Below are 18,357 nucleotides of genomic sequence, written 5' to 3'. Positions count from 1 at the left end.
CTGTCCTTGCTTCTTGGTGTATATCTAATGCTCAACCTGGGCACGCGAAAAGCCCAGTCCTCTCGTGCCCGATGCCTAGAATTAAGCTGCTTTTCAGAGGGAAAGGGTGTGTGTTAACAAAACAAAACAAAGAGGCCTCCTTCCTGGACCTTTATCTAAGGCAGGATCTAGCTGGTTTGGGATAAAACCTAGGGTTTTAGACTAGGGAAGAAACTTAAAGATTATCAAATGCAGTCATTTTTCAAAGCTTATTTTATTTTTAAGATGGAGTTTCGCTCTTTGTCACCCAGGGTGGAGTACAATGGCACGATCTCGGCTCACCGCAACCTCTGCCTCCTGTGCCCAGTCCATTTTTCAAAGCTTTTTAAACATTACGAGGGCTGGGTGCAGTAGCTCACGCCTGTAATCCCAGCACTTTGGGAGGCTGAGGCAGGCGGATCACTTGAGCTCAGGAGTTCGAGACCAGCCTGGCCAACATGGTGAAACCCCATCTCTACTAAAAATACAAAAATTAGCTGGGCGTGGTGGCGCACGTCTGTAACCCCAGCTACTCAGGAGGCTGAGGCAGAAGAATAGCTTCAATCTGGGAGATGGAGGTTGCAGTGAGCCAAGATCATGCCACTGCACTGCAGCCTGGGCATAAGACAGAGTGAGACTCTGTCGCAAATTTAAAAAACACTACAAAGTTGTATTTTTTCCAGTGAGGTTGTATGCAGAAACTCAGTAAATAGAAAATAGACATAAAACAAGCTGTTATGTCCATACAATGGAATAGGAATATGGCCATCAAAAGAAATGAAGTCATGATAAATGCTATAACACAGGTGAACCTTGGAAACACTATAGTAAGTGCAAGAAGCTACTCACAAAGGAAGGCAAATTATATGATTCCATTAATAGAAAATGTCCAGCAGAAGCAACTATAGAGACAGAAAATAGAGAAGTGCTTGTGTAGGGCTTGGGGAAATATGGGGATTCAGAGGTGATGGCTAAGAGGTACAAGGTTTTGTCTGGGTGTGGTGGCTCACGTCTGTAATTCCAGCACTTTGGGAGGCCAAGGCAGGCGGATCACAAGGTCAAGAGATCGAGACCATCCTGGCCACCATGGTGAAACCCTGTCTGTACTAAAAATATGAAAATTAGCTGGGCATGGTGGTGGGCACCTGTAGGCCCAGCTACTTGGGAGGCTGAGGCAGGAGAATTGCTTAAACCCGGGAAGCGGAGGTTGCAGTGATCAGAGATTGTGCCACTGCACTCCAGCCTGGTGACACAGCAAGACTCCGTCAAAAATAAAAAAAAATAAAAAAAAGGAAGTGCAAGGTTTCTTTTTGGAGAAATGAAAATCTTCTAAAATCGACTGTGTGGTATGCGTTGCACAAATCTCTGAATCTAGCCTGGCCTGGCTGACCTGGCAGAACCCCTACATACTCCTCTCCTGGATATGCCCACCAATCACCTGGATATTGAGACCATCGATACCCTGGCAGACACCATCAATGAGTTTGAGGGTGGTATGAAGCTAGTCAGCTATGACTCTGGACTCATTCAGCAAGTGAGGTCCTGGCCAGGTGTGAGGTACGGCAGAGAGTGTCTAGGTGGTTGGGTGGAGCAGTCATGGCATATGAAGGGGCGTAGTACTTGCTTACTGAATTAAGAAAAGAGGCTCAGAGTGTAGACACAGGTGGCGAGGCCCAGATCTTACGGCTCTACTTATGGGGCTACTTTGAAAGTGTTAAATGAAACACTTCATTTCTTCAGTAGCTACTTGGAGATGTTAACCAACTTGGGATTGTTGAGCCAAATGGGGCAGAGAGTTGGGTAGAAAACAGGGTGCTTTTGCTACTGGTCCCAAGATTCTTCAATCCAAAAACAGGATTCTACTAAGAAGGGCGTGGACTAGACAGGGGACTGCCACAGTCACTGGAGAATAAGCTGCAGGTCATTTCTCTGAAGCTTTGGAGAAGATGGAAATTGCGGGGGCGGGGTGGGGGGAAAGGAGGCTGAGAGTGAAGCCTCTGAACAGATCTGGACAATGGGAACGTCCAGACAGAAGGAAGTGACAATGGGAATGACACAGTAGCTCCAGCTTAGAAGGCTCCAAAGCCTGCGGGTTATCGTGTCCTTGGGATAGACCATCCCAAAAAACTTAGAGGTAGTGAGGCAGTGTGCAGGATATGGGCTTGTGGGGTAGGGCAGGAAGATAATGCCATTTTCTTCCTTAGAATCCCCTTCCATCAGTCTGCTGGGCAAGAATGGGGACAGTGACTGGGCCAGGATTAAGTCTAGGATTTGTTTTCCAGGTTGCCTAGGAAATGTGTGTCTGTGGGAAGCAGAGAATCACTGAATGGCCTGGAGACACCCTGGCCCACAGGGAACACCTCAAGTGCAAGCTGGTAGATGAGAATCCCCAGCTCACCAGAAGGACATACAACACATGAGCCCTCTGGTCTTGGGTTAGGACCTCCGTCTGGAGACCAACAGCTGCTACCCGTTGACCAGTCTCTCAGACAACGTAGAAAAGTGGTTGCCTAGGGCTTGCGGGGACAGGGGGATTGGGAGGTGATGGCTAAGAGATGTGGAATTCCTTTTTGGAGTGATGAAGGTGTTCTTTTATTTTCCTTCAACTTTTATTTTAAGTTCTGGGGTCCATGTGCAGGATGTGCAGGTTTGTTAGATAGGTAAACGTGTGCCATGGTGGTTTGCTGCACAGATCAACCCATCACCTTGGTATTAAGCCCAGCACCCATTAGCTATTCTTCCCAATGCTCTCCCTCCCCACCCCCAACAGGCCCCAGTGTGTTGTTCCCCACTATGTGTTTATGTGTTCTCATCATTTAACTCCCACTTACAAGTGAGAAAAAGCACAGGTATCTTGGAACCTAAAATAATACACAATTTAGGCCGGGCGCGCTGGCTCACACCTGTAATCCCAGCACTTTGGGAGGCCGAGGTGGGCAGATCACAAGATCAGGAGATTGAGACCATCCTGGCCAACATGGCGAAACTCTGTCTCTACTAAAAACACAAAAATTAGTCAGTTGTGGTGGTGCATGCCTCTAGTCCCAGCTACTCTGAAAGGCTGAGGCAGGAGAATCACTTGAACCCGGGAGGCGGAGGCTGCAGTGAGTCGAGATCGCATCACCGTACACCAGCCTGGGCGACAGAGAGAGACTCCGTCTCTAAAATAAATAATAAATAAAATACAATTAAAAAAATTAAATGAAAATAAGATAAAAATGTTAAAATAGACCTGTCATGAAAAAAAAAAGGTGAGAACATGTGGTGCTTGGCGTTCTGCTCCTGTGTTAGTTTGCTGAGGATAGTGGCTTCCAACTAAAATCCATTGTGGCGCTGGTTTTACAAATCTGTGACTCTCGTCTGGCTACACTGGGGCTACACCCTAGCACTGCTGCAGCACTACTCCCCTGGCTCCTCCCCTGCCCCTGCACCTGCCTTAGCTGCACTCTTAACTACAGCGGGACAGTTACCTGTTTCATGTCCTCCTTCCACTTATATTTGTCCATGTCTGGACTTGACTGGCTGTTCCCTGCAGCCTCTTGCTGGTGAACTTTTCCTGAGTGTGATGCAGCCAGAGACACTGAGGGTTAGCCCAGGAGCCCAAGGCCAGGCTCTAGCCCATGCAGGAGCTTAGGATTCTTGTTTGGGGGGTTTTGGTGATGTTGGAGGACATTCCCCAACTCACTGCCCCCATTCCTTTTTGCTTCTAGTTTGGAGCTCTGGACCAAGACCCTGGTCTTGGTCAATTTTTAAATAATTTCTCAACAATGTAACTTGTAGATCTGTGTGACATCTACAAAGCATCCAATAAAGAAAGAGGAAACAAACAAACAAAACTCTGCACATCCACTAAGCACCACTGAATTGTGCACTTTAAATGTGTGAATTTTAGAGTATGTGAATTCTATCTCAACAAAGCTGTTATTTAGAAGAGGAGGAGGAAGAGGGGCAGGGAGAGGAGGAAGAAGAAGAAGAGGGAGGAGGAGGGGGGAGGGAGTGAGGGAGGGAGTGAGGGAGGGAGGAAGAGGGAGGAGGAGGAGGGGGAGGGAGAGGGGGATAGGGATGGGGATGAGGGAGGGGGAAGAGGGGGATGGGGAGGTGGGAGGGGGAAGAGGGGGATGGGGAGGTGGGAGGGGACAAGAAGGGAAAAAACAAGATGCTGTAACTGTTCCACCAGCCAGGCCTCTTTCCTCACCCCATCCTATAGTGGCCCTGAAACCATCTCTACAGGCCCCTAGAACTCTATGGAAAGTTACTGAAAAAGCCTGTTCTAGTCCAAGTTTCTGCTTCTCAAATGTAAACCAAGTCTCTGGATTTAAAAGTGCAAGGCCCTGCATAAACCGAAGGTCTCACTGATGAGACCGGGGCATGTCTCAGGGGAGAAGCTGCTTGTCCGGGTCTTACCGTCCATGTCCAAGCGCTGCATGATGATAGCCAGCTCCACCTCGCTTGGCATGTACCCCAAAGAGCGCATGGCCATGCCCAGCTCCTGCTTGGAGATGAAGCCGTTCCCATCCCGGTCCAGAACCCGAAAGGCCTCTCGGATTTCTACAATGGAAAAGCAAAGAAAGTCCAGTGGTCACATGGCTGGCTTTATTGCACTGCAGTTATTGGTGATTGCCTACTGAGAACTCGTAACTGCTTTAAAAGCAGTGATTTGTTAAAACTCTTTAATCAGATAAAAGGGAGGACAGAAGAAGAACACAAGAAAAGAAACGAAGACAAGAAAAAGGAAAGAGAAAAAAGGAAATGGAAGGGAGGAGAGGAGAAGGGAAAATGAGAGAGGAAGAGAAAGAAAAGGAAAGGGAGAGAGAAAAAGAGGAAGGTGGAAGGGAGAGTGGAAGAGAGGAATGAAGGGAGGAAAAAAGAGAAAGAAGAAAGGAAGGGAGGGAGGGGGAAAAAGGGAAGGAGGGAGGGAGAAAGGAAGGAAGAAAGCAAGGGAGGAAGGAAGGGAGAGACGGAGGAAGGGAGGGAGGGAAGGAGGAGGGAAGGAAGGAGGAAGGAAGGAAGGAAAAAAGGAAAGAACAAAAAGGAAGGAAGGAGGGAAGAAAGGAATGCAGGCAGACAAGGAAAAAAAGAAAAAGAAACGAAGAAAGGGAGAAAGAGAGAAAGAAAGAAAGGAAAGAAAGAGAAAGAGAAAGAAAGAAAGAAGGAGGAAGGGAGGGAGGAGGCAGCTCGACCTGAGCATCCTCCAACTCTGTAGGAGGCACACAATTAGATGGTGGTCCCAGCAGAGAAGCATGTTAACCAAGGACACTTTCTGAGCAAAGATGAGGATTTGGTTTCAGCTGTGAGGAGAAAGCTGCCTCTTAACTGCAGTCCTCAGGAGGAAAGGAGAATGCAGCTCCCCTCTGCAGGCATATTTCAGATCCCTGCTGCTGTAGGAGCTGTGCAGAAAGCTCTTCCAGCCTCATAGGAGGAGGAGAGTTAAGTATCCGGCTGTTTTTGACTCATTCTCCTAATTTACAGGTGTTTTGTAGATATAAACAACCTCAGATCAATAAGAGCATCGTGAAAACTCAAAAGATGCCTTTAATCACTTTACCCCTGGGCTAGCAGAGAACTTGACTCTGCGGTCAGCAAGGGCTGTTTCACTTGGCAGGCAATCTCTCCTCTTCCCCTAAACCAGAGTTGCTCTAAATTCCACCCAGAGTCCCCTTCTCCAGAGCCACTGCAGCTGTCAGTCCTGGATTGGATGTACAACACAAGGAATTGGAGGTCACAGTGTGAAGATGAAAGGTTCGTTAATTGTTTCTGAGCACACCAGACCTAGAGCAGCTTTGACTTTTCATCAATAAACCCAGTGCAAGCCCAGATATGTCAGCTGCCATTATTCACCATGCCACGCTAGTTGATAGAAAGTCAACTAGTATTGACTTTCTATTCCGTGAGAAGCACAGTATTAATAAATACGGAAAAATAAAAATGATCCACCAGGCATTGGGGTTCTCCCACTCAGCTCGACTCCACTCAGGATGGTAAGATGCATGCAGAAACCTTCTATCACTCTTCAAACGCATACAAGCCCCTCGGTTCTGACTCATTTACTTACTACCGCACTGAATATCTGACCATGCCCTGGCATGATCATTACCACAAACTTGGTGATTTAAGACAATAGAAATCTATTCTCTCACAGTCTGGAGGCCAAAATTCAAAAATCAGCATCATTAGATCACAATCATGATGTCAGCAGAGCTGTGCTCCCCGTGAAGGCTCTAAGGGAAAATCCATTTGTCTCTTCCAGCTGCCAGAGGCTGCCAGCATTCCTTGGCTTGCAGCCCCATCACTCCAATCTCCATCTTCTCCTCTTCTGTCTGTAAATCTCCCTCTGCCCTGCTCTTATAAGGACACTTCTGTTTGCATTAGGGACCACTCAGATAATCCAAGATAATCTCCCCATCTCAAGATTCTTAACTTCATCACATCTTCAAAGACTTTTCTGTAAGATAGCATTTATAAATCTCAGAGATTAGGATTTGATATCTTTGGGGGCTGGTTTTGAGATTGCTACACTATTGCATCCAGTGCTTCTGCCTAAAATATCTTCCCTTCTTCTTTTCCCTGCCCAAAATTATGTCCATCCTTCAAGGTCAAGTGTGGATGCTAAAGTGACTCCATCTTGGATGCTAATCTGCCATGTTGACTTCTGACAAACTCTAATTCTGGGAATGCCTCCCAGATTTCTATGTTATCTACTGTTCCTTGTGTAAGACCTTGTTCTTACCATACACCCTGCCCTTAGGCAGACTCCTGCCTTTCCCTACAATCGTCTATACTTTCCTTCCCTATGATACATAAGTCCTGGGTCTGGTAGGTGATGGCTGGGGGCATCCACCATCTTGTCTCACCATGCCGCAAGACACAGACACAGCCCAAGTCCCTATTAAATGTTTCTTTCTGACAAGCTAGATATATCAGCCTCTTTTTTCAGCATCTCAGCTTCCTTGGACTTTGGGAGTAAGTTTGCATGGACTTGCCCATTGCAAAACACCAAACCAGGGGTCATGGATTCCGCAAAACTGTCTTTGCTCACCATAGCCAAGTTATCTCCCTTTCTGCTGACTGTTCACAGCAGGTCATTCATTCCTTTCTTGTGACATCCAGCATACTCCATCTAGAAATACTATCATTGGCTTCTTTTCTGAGCGGTAAGCACCTCCTACCCTTCTTTCATCTTAGTGTGTTCCCCGCCCACACTGTAGGAGGCGCTAGACAGATAACTGTTCAAGGGATGATGAGTCTGAATGGGTAAGGATCATATATTAGTAGTAAATTCATTATCAATACTAATCCAGCATGCTGAATTCTTTCTGGGACAAATTGTGGGCCCCAGCAGAGAGAAGACCAGCCTGTGCACCAGGACCCTAGGCTCCCAGCCAGGCGTATTAGCTAATTAGGTCCGCGGCCAAACCCTGGAGGCCTCAGTTTGTTCATGCGTAAAATGAGCTGTGCTGGCTGCAAGGATCCCTCAGGTCCTCCAGCCCTTCTTTCTGTGCATCCGTGGACATCGTTAAAGTGTTTAAGTGAAGAACAGGAAGCCTGTGTTCTCTTACACACCCTATTAATCTGCTGTTCAACACCTCCTCCCCTTTCTTTCCATCAATGGTATAGAAACAAATTTTAGTCCAACCCAAATTCTGAATCAAGGCGTTTGTCTGCATTTTGAGCTTTTCCCATCAATGAAATATGCCCAAGGTTACCTAAAACAGCCATATGTTTTCCTACCAAGTCCCGACTGGCCTGGAAGGAGCTTGGAGCCACTACTCAGCTTGAGGTCATGGCATACTGTGCTCAAGGACACTGGGGTGGAGGACATGGCCTCATGTGGCCTGAGCTCAGATCCCCAATTGCCAAGGATGGGAGGACGCAGAGGCCAGGCCTCCCGACGTGAGAGTCAGCCCATGAGGCAGCCAGCGCCAAGCGCCAACTCTGCTCTGCAAGCTGGTGCAGCCTTCCCCCTCAGCCTCAATTTCCCCATCTGAAAAAATGGGTTAGGTGTGATGTCCTTCCAGCCTCTATAGCAGGGTTTTACACTGGGGCCAGGACATACGATGCAACAGTAGGAAGTGTCAGAGGATGACAAGGTCTGCGGCTGCAGTTACTGGATAGCCAGTTGTAAGCTAAGTCTTGCTCTTAGTTCTCCGGAAGGCTCCTTCCCAAGGCATCATCTCCACTTCCCATTCCTTCTGACTCAATCCTGAACTCTCTGGGTTACTGATATGGCTGGACAGGGTGGGTCCCTTCCATTGACAGACCTTTGTTCCTGTGGTCTTTCTGTATGCCCTAGACCTTACGGGTAAGCATCAACCTACATCCTTACACTGGGCGACACCCCAGCGGGCCCTAGCTGGGGGTGTTTGAGAACATGGCCTGGAAATGAGGACCCGGACAGCTGAGCCTTTGGACCTCCGAGTTGCCCCACCTTTGGGGTTACTGGATTTAGCAAGTCAGACCATAGATGGAGGTCAGTCCAGAACTTCCCTCCTCTAAAGGGACCTGCTCCTTCGAAGCCTTGAATGCCTGTGGCTTACTCTGTAGTCTGTAGCAAGGCTGGCCTCCTCCAACCAAGCCCAGGACAGGGCAGGCCACACATCAGCTCAGGGTTCTATTTTCTGTGGCATGCAGGTAAGTAGGACAAAGCTGTCCTTCTTTATTCTCTATTTGCATAGGGAGCTCCTGGCTCCCACGTAGAGAATTCGTGTGTGTGTCTATGTGAGTGTGTGTGTCTGTCTGTCTGCAGAAGCAGACAAACCTCACTAACTTTTTTTTTTTTTTTCAAAATAGCAGAAACAGGAAAAAAAAATACAAAACTAGAAATCCATAATAGGCACCTCTGGAGAGTTAATGTTTCTAGGGTAAGGAAAGCCCAGGCAAACCGAGGCTTATTAGAAGGAAATGGGTCTTGCAGTCTGGGAAAGACATGTGATGTGTGCCTCATTTTATTTTTAATAGCAAAACAGGGTGTGAAAAATATGCCCGTAAAACCCACGGAGACATTGGAACAGGCAGGATCCCTCTGGCTCTAGGAGGACGGCTCCCAGCATTGAGTGGGCTTTGGCCACTTTCCCATCCTTGGGAACTAGGGACCACAGATCAAGTTTTCAAGAACAGCCAGTAATGTTGTGTGCTTTTCACTGAAACGTACTCCTTCTTTAGCCTAAAGTCTCTGGTGCGCCAGGGCTACGTGAGCACGCTGTATCTTTGGTCTTTAATTAAACTTTACTCCTCCATCTCATGCAACACGTGCACGTTAGACACTAGTATGCCAATTTTAACCACCTCCAAGATGTCTTTGTGGGCCACAGAAATGCTCTCTGCAATGGTGATAGGAACCTGTCCAACTGTCATTGTGTGGTGTATGAAAGGACACGTGGCAACACGCATCATCTGAAAGGACTCCAGTCTCCGCAAGCATATGGAGTCGCCCAGAATCAAAGTTGGCGTTCCCACAGGGATCTGAGCCCCTCCTCCCTAAAGGGAAGCAGAGTGTCTTGAGCCAAGCAAGGACTTGGAAAGAAATAATCCTGTTATTCAGCCCCAGAGATTTACTTCTCATTATGCTGGTAACTTATTTTTTTTTCTGAGATAGTCTTGCTCTGTTGCCCAGGCTGAAGTGCAGGGGCACCATGATATCTCACTGCAGCCTTGAGCTCCTGGGCTCAAGAGATCCTCCTGCCTTGGCCTCTTGAGTACACACCACCATGCTCGACTAATTTTTTATTTTTCATTTTTTGTAGAAACAGGGTCTCGCCATGTTGCCCAGGCTGGTCTCAAACACCCAGCCTCAAGCAGTCCTTCTGCCTCAGCCTCCCAAAGTGCTGGGATTACAGGCATGAGCTGGTAACTCTTTTTTCTTTTTTTTTTTTGTTGGAGATGGCATCTCGCTCTGTCACCCAGGCTGGAGTGCAGTGGCATGAGCTCAGCTCACTGCAACCTCCGCCTCCCTGGTTCAAGCAATTTTCCTGCCTCAGCCTCATGAGTAGCTGGAATTACAGGCGCCCACCACCACGATGGCTAATTTTTTGTATTTTTAGTAGAGACGGTGTTTCACTATGTCGGCCAGGCTGGTCTTGAACTCCTGACCTCAGGTGATCCACCCCCCTCTGCTTCCCAAAGTGCTAGGATAGCAGGCATGAGCCACCGTGCCAGGCTCTCTTTTTTCTTAAAAAAAAGTCTGCATTGGGACCTAGTGCCCTCTGAGAATCAGGCCTCAGCTCCATGATGCTTCCTAATGACACAGCCAATTCCAGGCAGGAACAACAGCAAAAGCACAGCTATCGCAGGGAGGAGACTCATTTCTCAGGCATCAGATAAAGTCCAGACACCAGCCAGCATCGATATTAGTTGGCTGATGTTCTAGCTTTGAAGAATCAGGTGAAATTTACAGTACTAATTTGCCACCTCAAATTGGTAATGAAGAACAACAATTTCTCCTATCTCAGTATGTGTACGATGCAAAATCTGCTTATTCTTCACAGAAATATATCTTCAGGAAGAATGTGGGTCTTCATTGCATAAAGTGACAGCTTTATTAACAAAGAAGATGCGTTGTGAGGCTAGATGGCATTGAGACATTGCAAAACTGGAGAAAGATGCGGTTCAGCGAGGCTAGGCAAGGCAGTTATTTAAAAGCAATGGAAATGCACCGGAAAATGTAAGATACAAACCTAGAGTTATTTATGCAAAGGAAGAAATTGGGCAGGGACTGAGCCTATGACAAAGAGATTTAGAAAGGTTTTCACCTTCTCTAAGAAAGGCAAAAAATGAATATTTACCAATGATTAATAAGCCATTCATTCTGCAAAGAGTTGCTGTTTACTTATATGTCAGGGGCTGTGCTAGGATAGATAAGTAGCAAAAGAAACTTTCCAGGCTGCAAGAAATCTGTATTACAGTTGAAGAGACAGAGAGGTGACCAGATGTTCATAAGCAAGAATGACAAGTGCTATAATACAAGTCTACACAAAATCCCACGGAGGTCGAGATGTTGAAGGGACAACTCTGAGGAAGGGCTGTTGGGGTTACGCTTGAATCTTTTAAATCTCAAGTCTATCAAGAGAAGGGCAAACAGGCAGGGGTGGGAAAATGTGGCAAGACACGGGCATGTCTACAATTCTGGCTGCCCGGTGGGTGGAGAAACGAGAAACACTGAGAGATGAGAATGGAGAATTGCACTAGGGCGATGCTATAGTTTGAATGTTTTTTCCCCAAAATCTCATGTTGAAATTTGATCTCCGGTGTTGGAGGTGGAGCCTAATGGGAGGCCTATGAGCCATGGGGCCAGATCCTGCATGAACAGATCAATACTCTCTCTGGGAGGAGGAGGAGGGGCTGCATGAGTCCTCAATTAGTTCCTGCAAGAGTTGGTTAAAAGAAAAGAACCTGGCACCTCCCTCTCTCTCTCTTGCTTCCTCTCTTACCATGGGATCTTTGCACACACTGGCTCCCCTTTGCCTTTCTCCATGGGTAGAAGCATCCTGAGGTCCTCACCAGCAGCCAAGCAATTGCTGGTGCCATGCTTCTTATACAGTCCGCAAACCATGAGCCGAATATATATTTTCTATATAAATTATCTAGCTTCAGGTTTTCCTTTATAGCAACGCAAAACAGACTATGACAGGCAATATTGCAATGGGCCTTCAGAGCCATCTGGGCTCTACCCCGCAGGCCAGGGGTTGGCAAAGGATGGCCTGTAGCCAAGCCTAGCTCACCACCTTCTTTCACAAATAAAGTTTTATTGGAACACAACCATGCACATTTGTTTCTATATGTCTCCACTGGTTGTCTATTTTCTCCTGTTTTTGTGCTACACCAGCAGAATGGAATAATTGTGACAGGAACTGTGGGGCCCACAAAGACTAAAATATTTATGCTCCGGACTTTTCTTTTTAAAGTGTGTGACCCTTTCATGTAGGCCACAGGGAGCTCCCAGTGGTTTTAAAATATATATTTTTTAAGGGTGAGATTTTTAGACCAAGAGCTCAGGCATCAGGGTGGCTACAGCTGGAGTGACAAGAGATAAGAGGCTGTCACAGAGTCTAAGGGGAAGATGAGGAACTCAGAGCTAAGCCAGCATGGTGGCAGAGGACACTGTGGAAAGAAGAGTTTGAGAGACTTTTCAGAGATAGAGTGGATGGTGCTCAAGGAGAGCTCAGATGTCAGAGTCTGGGAGAGGGATGATTTGAAAGACAATGCTGGAGGGCTGGGCACAGTGGCTCACGCCTGTAATCCCAGCATTTTGGGAGGCTGAGGTGGGTGGAACACTTGAGGTCAGGAGTTTGAGTCCAGCTTGGCCAACATGGTAAAACCCAAGAAAGAAGTAAAGTAAAAGTAAAAATAAAAGTTGAAGGGAAGGGAAGGGAAGGGAAGGCAACACTGTAGTTTACGTGATGGCATTAACAACGAACAATTCAGGAGGGACTGCAGGCTGTCTTGGAGGGAAGTGAGGTTTGGCCACACTGAGGATAGGTGTCTGAGTGATACCCTGGTGATTGCTTCTAGCAAGCAGCTGCAAATACTTGGCAAGAGTTTGGAGACAGGTGATGCTGAAAATATGACAAGAATGGAAAATGGGGATAAAATGATGATCGCTGCATAGGAAATGCTGGTTTAATCCCAGGGAGGGCTTTAGTGTGAATGAGTTCTGATTTAATTACAACCTATCAGTCTGCAAATAACGACCAACTGACTTCAGAAATTAGGAAACATAGAGGTGAAAGGGACAGAGCTACGAAGGCAGATGGAAGTGTGCTAGAAAAAGGAGGCTGGGGCTAGGCATGGCGGCTCATGCCTGTAATCCCCACACTTTGGGAAGCCGAGGTGGGCAGATCACCTGAGGTCAGGAGTTCAAGACCAGCCTAGCCAACATGGCGAAACCCTGTCTCTACTAAAAATACAAAAATTTGCTGGGCGTAGTGGCACATGCCTGTAATCCCAGCTACTTGGGAGGCTGAGACAGGAGAATCACTTGAACCTGGGAGGCAGGGGTTGCAGTGAGCCAAGATCGTATCATTGCACTCCAGCCTGGGCAACAAGAGAAAAAGGAGGCTGGGCATGCAACAGGAGCTCAGAAGTGTTCCCATTTTTAGTAATGTGGGACATTATGGACATTACATTATATATGGACATTATACTATATATATAGTATAATAGATATAGTATAATATAAATATATAGTATAATGTCCATGTCCCACATTATTATATACTGTATAGTATATATTATACATAATATACAATTATATATATTAATGTATAATATATAATATATACTATATATAATATACAGTGTATAATAACAACATGGGCCACAGAAACAAGCCACTTAGATGGAGGGGTGGATACACTGCTGCTTTGTATAACTCACTTTTTAGCACCATCATCTCCACCTGGATTTTTTTTTTTACTTTTTCATGGAAAGATCTATTTTATTTTTTAATATTTTTAATTAAGGTCAAAAATATAATTTACCATCTTTGCCACTGTTAAGTGTTCAGTTCAGTAATGATAAATACATTATACATATACATTCTTTTTTTTTTTTCTTGAGACACAGTGACTGTCGCCCAGGCTGGAGCACAGTGGTGCGATCTCGACTCACTGCAACCTCCATCTCCTGGGTTCAAGCAATTCTCATGCCTCAGTCTCCTAAGTAGCTGGGATCACAGGTGTGCGCCACCACACCTGGCTAATTTTTGTATTTTTAGTAGAGCCGGGTTTCGCCACGTTGGCCAGGCTGGTCTCAAACTCCTGGCCTTGTGATCTGCCCGCCTCAGCCTCCCAAAGTGCTAGGATTACAGGCGTGAGTCACCGCGCCCGGCCATATACATTCTTTTTTATTTCCACCCCCCACCTTCTCTCCCCTCCTTCCTTACCTCTGGTAACCAGCAACCTACTCTCTATTTTCATGAGATCCTCTTTTTTAGCTCCCATATATGAATGAGAACATGCAATATTTTTCTTTCTGTGCTTTACTTATTTCACTTAACATAATGACCTCCAGTTCCATCCATGGTGCTGCAAATGACAGGATCTCATTCTTTTTTATGGCTGAATAACAGTCCATTGTGTATATGGACTACATCCTAGTTTTTATTTTTTCTGGGCACACTTTTAAAAAGGGATTGTGACTCCTTAGGTGATTTGCTATTTGAGGTGTGACTGCATCTATTTCAATAAATACTCATTGAACGTGCCTCTACTCCAGGCTCAGACTTGAAAAGAAGGCTCAAGTGAGACATGGCAGAGGCACGCCTGAGCCGAGCCCAGTCCTGAAGGCACTTCCTGCTTTTGTTTGTTGAAATGGAATCTTATTTCACAAAGCATTTTAGGCAGTTTTAAGGACTTAAATGAGACTAGCCTGGACAACATAGCAAGACCCTGTCCCTGTCTTTTTAAAAAAAGGCTTAAGATTTACCGAAGGGTAAAACATGCACAGGAGCTGGAGGAGAGAAAGATGAAATAGAAATCTCTGAGGAAGTATACAGGGAGGAGGTGAGATTTAGAGGCTGAGAGAGGCTGAGGCTTGGAGGAAGCATGGCAGAGAGGCCCTTCAAAGAGGGCACAACAGGGTACGGAAGCAGGAGGGGACTGAGCTGGGGCTTTGGGCTTCTCCTGGATGGCGCCATGCAAAAGGGCACAGCTAGCACTAGCGGCCAGCCATACCTCCAAGTTAGCTGCAAGTATTAATCTGGAACTAGTCACTGCATCTGTGCTGTTAAGATGAGAATCCAGTGTTGAACAGGACTCCTGTAAATCGGTAAATTCCCCAGCCCAGATTCACCTTGGCCAGCTACCACCCAGCTATTGACCAAAGGAGCCAAACTCTGTAAAATATTTAAAGAGGTTTATTCTGAGCCAATATGAATAACCATGGCTCAGGTACAGTCTCAAGAGGTCCTGAGAAAGTGCCCGAGGTGGTCAAGTTATAGTTTAATTTTATACATTTTAGGGAGATAGGAATTATAAGCGAAGACATAAATTAATACATGGAAGGTGAACATTAATTCAGCCAGATATCTTCAAGTGGGGGTGCTTACAGGTCATAGGGGGATTAAAAGATTTTCTGAGGCTGAGTGCAGTGGCTCATGCCTGTAATCCCAGCACTTTGGGAGGCCAAGACAGGAGGATCATTTGAGACCAGGAATTCAAGACTAACCTGGGCAACATAGTGAGAACCCATCTCTACAAAAAATTAAAAACCAAATTAACCAGGTGTATTGGTGCACACCTGTAGTCCCAGCTACTAAGGAGGCTGAGATGGGAGGATTGCTTGAACCCAAGAGTTTGAAGCTAAAGTGAGCTATGATCATACCACACTTAAGAAGTCAGAAGAAAGGAATGCTTGAGTTAAAATAAGGGGACTGTCGAAGCCAAGGTTTTTGTTACGTAGATGAAGTCTCATAGATGGCAGCCCTCAGAGAGTATGTGATGCTATATCGGTCAGGCTGGATTTGGTATATTACCTTAAGACACTGTTTGGTCAGTCTTACAATCTGCATTTTAATCTTAATGCTGGTCAGTTATGCCTAAACTCTGAAAGGGAAGGGATATAAACAAGGTGAGTGTGACCTCCCTTCCCATCATGGCCAGAATTCAGTTTTTCAGGGTGCTTGGGGGTCCCTTTGGCCCAAACTGGGGTCTGTTCAGTTGGCTGGGGGCCTAGGATTTTATTTTTGGTTTACATTGCTTAAGAATGAGTCACTGTTGGCCAGACACGGTGGCTCCCACCTGTAATCTCAGCACTTTGGGAGGCCAAGCTGGGCAGATCACTTGAGGTCAGGAGTTTGAGACCAGCCTGGCCAACATGGCGAAACTCCATCTTTACTAAAAATACAAAAATTAGCCAGGCCTGGTGGTGGGTGCCTGTAATCCCAGATACTCAGGAGGCTGAGGCAGGAGAACTGCTTGAACCCAGGAGGTGGAGGTTGCAGTGAGCCGAGATTGCGCCACTGTACTCCAGCCTGGGCGACAGTGCAAGACACTGTCTCAAAAAAAAAAAAAGAAAAAAAAAAAGAATCACTGTTGACCCTGGGAACAGACAGCAGGCAGTGTTGGGGAAAAAGGTGCACAGGCCCAGTGCTCAGGGCTGGTGGGCCATTGATAGGATGAACCTACTATGCATCTCAGATGTCCCTGCATGTCACACTCCTGGCCTTTCTCATTACCTCATGGCCAAAACCACATTTTTTAATTAAAACATGAATCTGACTCCTTCCCTAGCTATCATTCTTAAAGAAGGGCATTTTTGTAACTTATTAAGTGGTGAAATTATACCAACAAACACTATCTCAGGTTATGAAAAATAATAATTTCTTTCATGGTCAAAATCACATCTTTAATGGAAAAATTAAGTCAACTCCTTCCCTAGCTATCATTCTGAAAGCAGAGCATTTTGGTAACTTTATGAGGTGGTGAAATTCTACTACTCAGGTCATGAAAAGTATTTCTTTCTTAAGCTAGAATGGCACAAGATAGTCAGAAAGCTAGAGGCATTTCTAAGGGTTTAAGAACTAGAGCATAAAGTTAATCTGTCCCCAAACGTTACACCTGGACAGATTAAGCTGAATCGATTTTAGCATGCCAGGTAGGTTAAAGCTAATGGAAAATTCCTCAACAGTGAAAGAACAAAGCAAATTAGAACAGAAACAAACAAGGAAAGCCCAGCCCGGCCAGAGATACTGAAAGCTCCAGGCAGGGCCAAAAGGAAAATGAGTGGATGAGATTTAAATATGTATGAGAGTGATAATCACTGGAGGGTCTCCATTCAAAATGACAAATGACAAAATTCTCAGGGCTGACCCCTCTGGGAAGATGTCAAGTCAGAAGGGAGGGATCTCGCATTGCTGGAACACATCAGTTCCATTTGTCTGGAATGGTTCTAGACTCCACTGCTAGGTCATCAACAGCTGCAAGTCCAGAGGATCAACAAGGCAACTGCTCCTCCAAAAAAGCATGAAAAACTGTTCAGAATGGGTTTTAAAAATCAAAAGACAGATTTCAAGCAGTATCTATGTTGTGATCTTATTTTAGTAAAATAAAAATGATATCTATTTTGGAAGACTGCAAGAATAGACATCAAAATATTAACAGTGAACTTTCTGTGTGGTGAGATTACAGCTGATGTTTATTTTCTTTGCTCATGGGTATTTTCAAAGTCTCTATTGTAAACTTGCTGTATTAGTCCATTTTCACGCTGCTGATAAAGACATATCCAAGACTGAGCAATTTACAAAAGAAAGAGGTTTAATGGACTTACAGTTCCACATGGCTGGGGAGGCCTCACAATCACGGTAGAAGGTGAAAGGCATGTCTTACATGGTGGCAGAAAAGAGAAGAGAGAGGACTTATGCAGGGAAACTCTCCATTTAAAAACTGTCAGATCTCATGAGGCATATTAACTATCATGAGAACAGCGCAAGAAAGACCTGACCCCATATGATTCATTAACCTCCCACCGGGTCCCTCCCATAACACATTGGAATTCAAGATGAGATTTGAGTGAGGACAAAACCAAACCATATCACATGCATTATATGGTAAAAGAAAGGAAAAAAAAAACCAGAGCTAACCCTACATAGGATATTGTATTAGTCTGTTTTTACACTGCTGATAAAGACATACCCGAGACTGGGTAATTTATAAAGAAAAAGAGGTTTAATGGACTCACAGATCCACATGGCTGGGGAGGCCTTACAGTTATGGTGGAAGGTGAAAGGCATGTCTTACATGGTGGCGGCAGGCAAGAGAGAACTTGTGTAGGGAAACTCCCCTTTATAAAGCCATCAAATCTTGTGAGACTTGTTCACCACCACAAGAAGAGCATGGGAAAGATCCATCCCTATGATTCAATTACTTCTCACCCGGTCCCTCCCATGACATGTGGGAATTGTGGGAGCTAAAATTCAAGATGAGATTTGGGTGAGGACACAGCCAAATCATATGAGATATGCTACATTTTCCAGATTACATGTAGTTTTTTAAAAGTAATTTCAACTTTTACTTTAGATTCAGGGGGTATATGTGCACGTTCGTTCCATGGGTATACTGTGTGATGCTGAGGCTTGGGGCAAGAATGACGCTGTCACCCAGGTAGTGAGCATAGTGTCTAATAGGTAATTTTCCAGCCCTTGCCCCCAAGTAGTCCCCAGTGTCTATTGTTCCCATCTTTATGTCCAACACATATTTTTCAATGAAAAATGTCCCCAAAATGTATATAGAAAAAAATTATATTTCACTGGTCAGCAATAACCATTACTAACATATTAGCACATTTCATTCCATACTTTTTAATATGCAAATGTTCTTAATTCAACTAGGATCATGCTCTCTATATAGC

The 18,357-nt window shown here is 45.5% G+C and overlaps 1 protein-coding gene across 9 annotated transcripts in view; it reads right to left on the bottom strand.

Moving 5' to 3' along the window:
- CALN1 (calneuron 1) overlaps positions 1-18,357 on the bottom strand; it is a 662,858-nt gene that overhangs the window by 316,899 nt on the left and 327,602 nt on the right. For all 9 annotated transcript variants that reach the window (XM_034952089.3, XM_008963371.5, XM_034952090.2 and 6 more), the window contains one exon: positions 4,423-4,566. In XM_034952089.3, the coding sequence (XP_034807980.1) occupies positions 4,423-4,566 (144 nt within the window). The remainder of the gene's footprint in view (positions 1-4,422; positions 4,567-18,357) is intronic.

The sequence above is a fragment of the Pan paniscus genome, chromosome 6, assembly GCF_029289425.2.
Source record: "Pan paniscus chromosome 6, NHGRI_mPanPan1-v2.0_pri, whole genome shotgun sequence".
Classification (NCBI taxonomy): Eukaryota; Metazoa; Chordata; class Mammalia; order Primates; family Hominidae; genus Pan; species Pan paniscus.
This window is presented reverse-complemented; position numbering and strand designations above follow the sequence as displayed.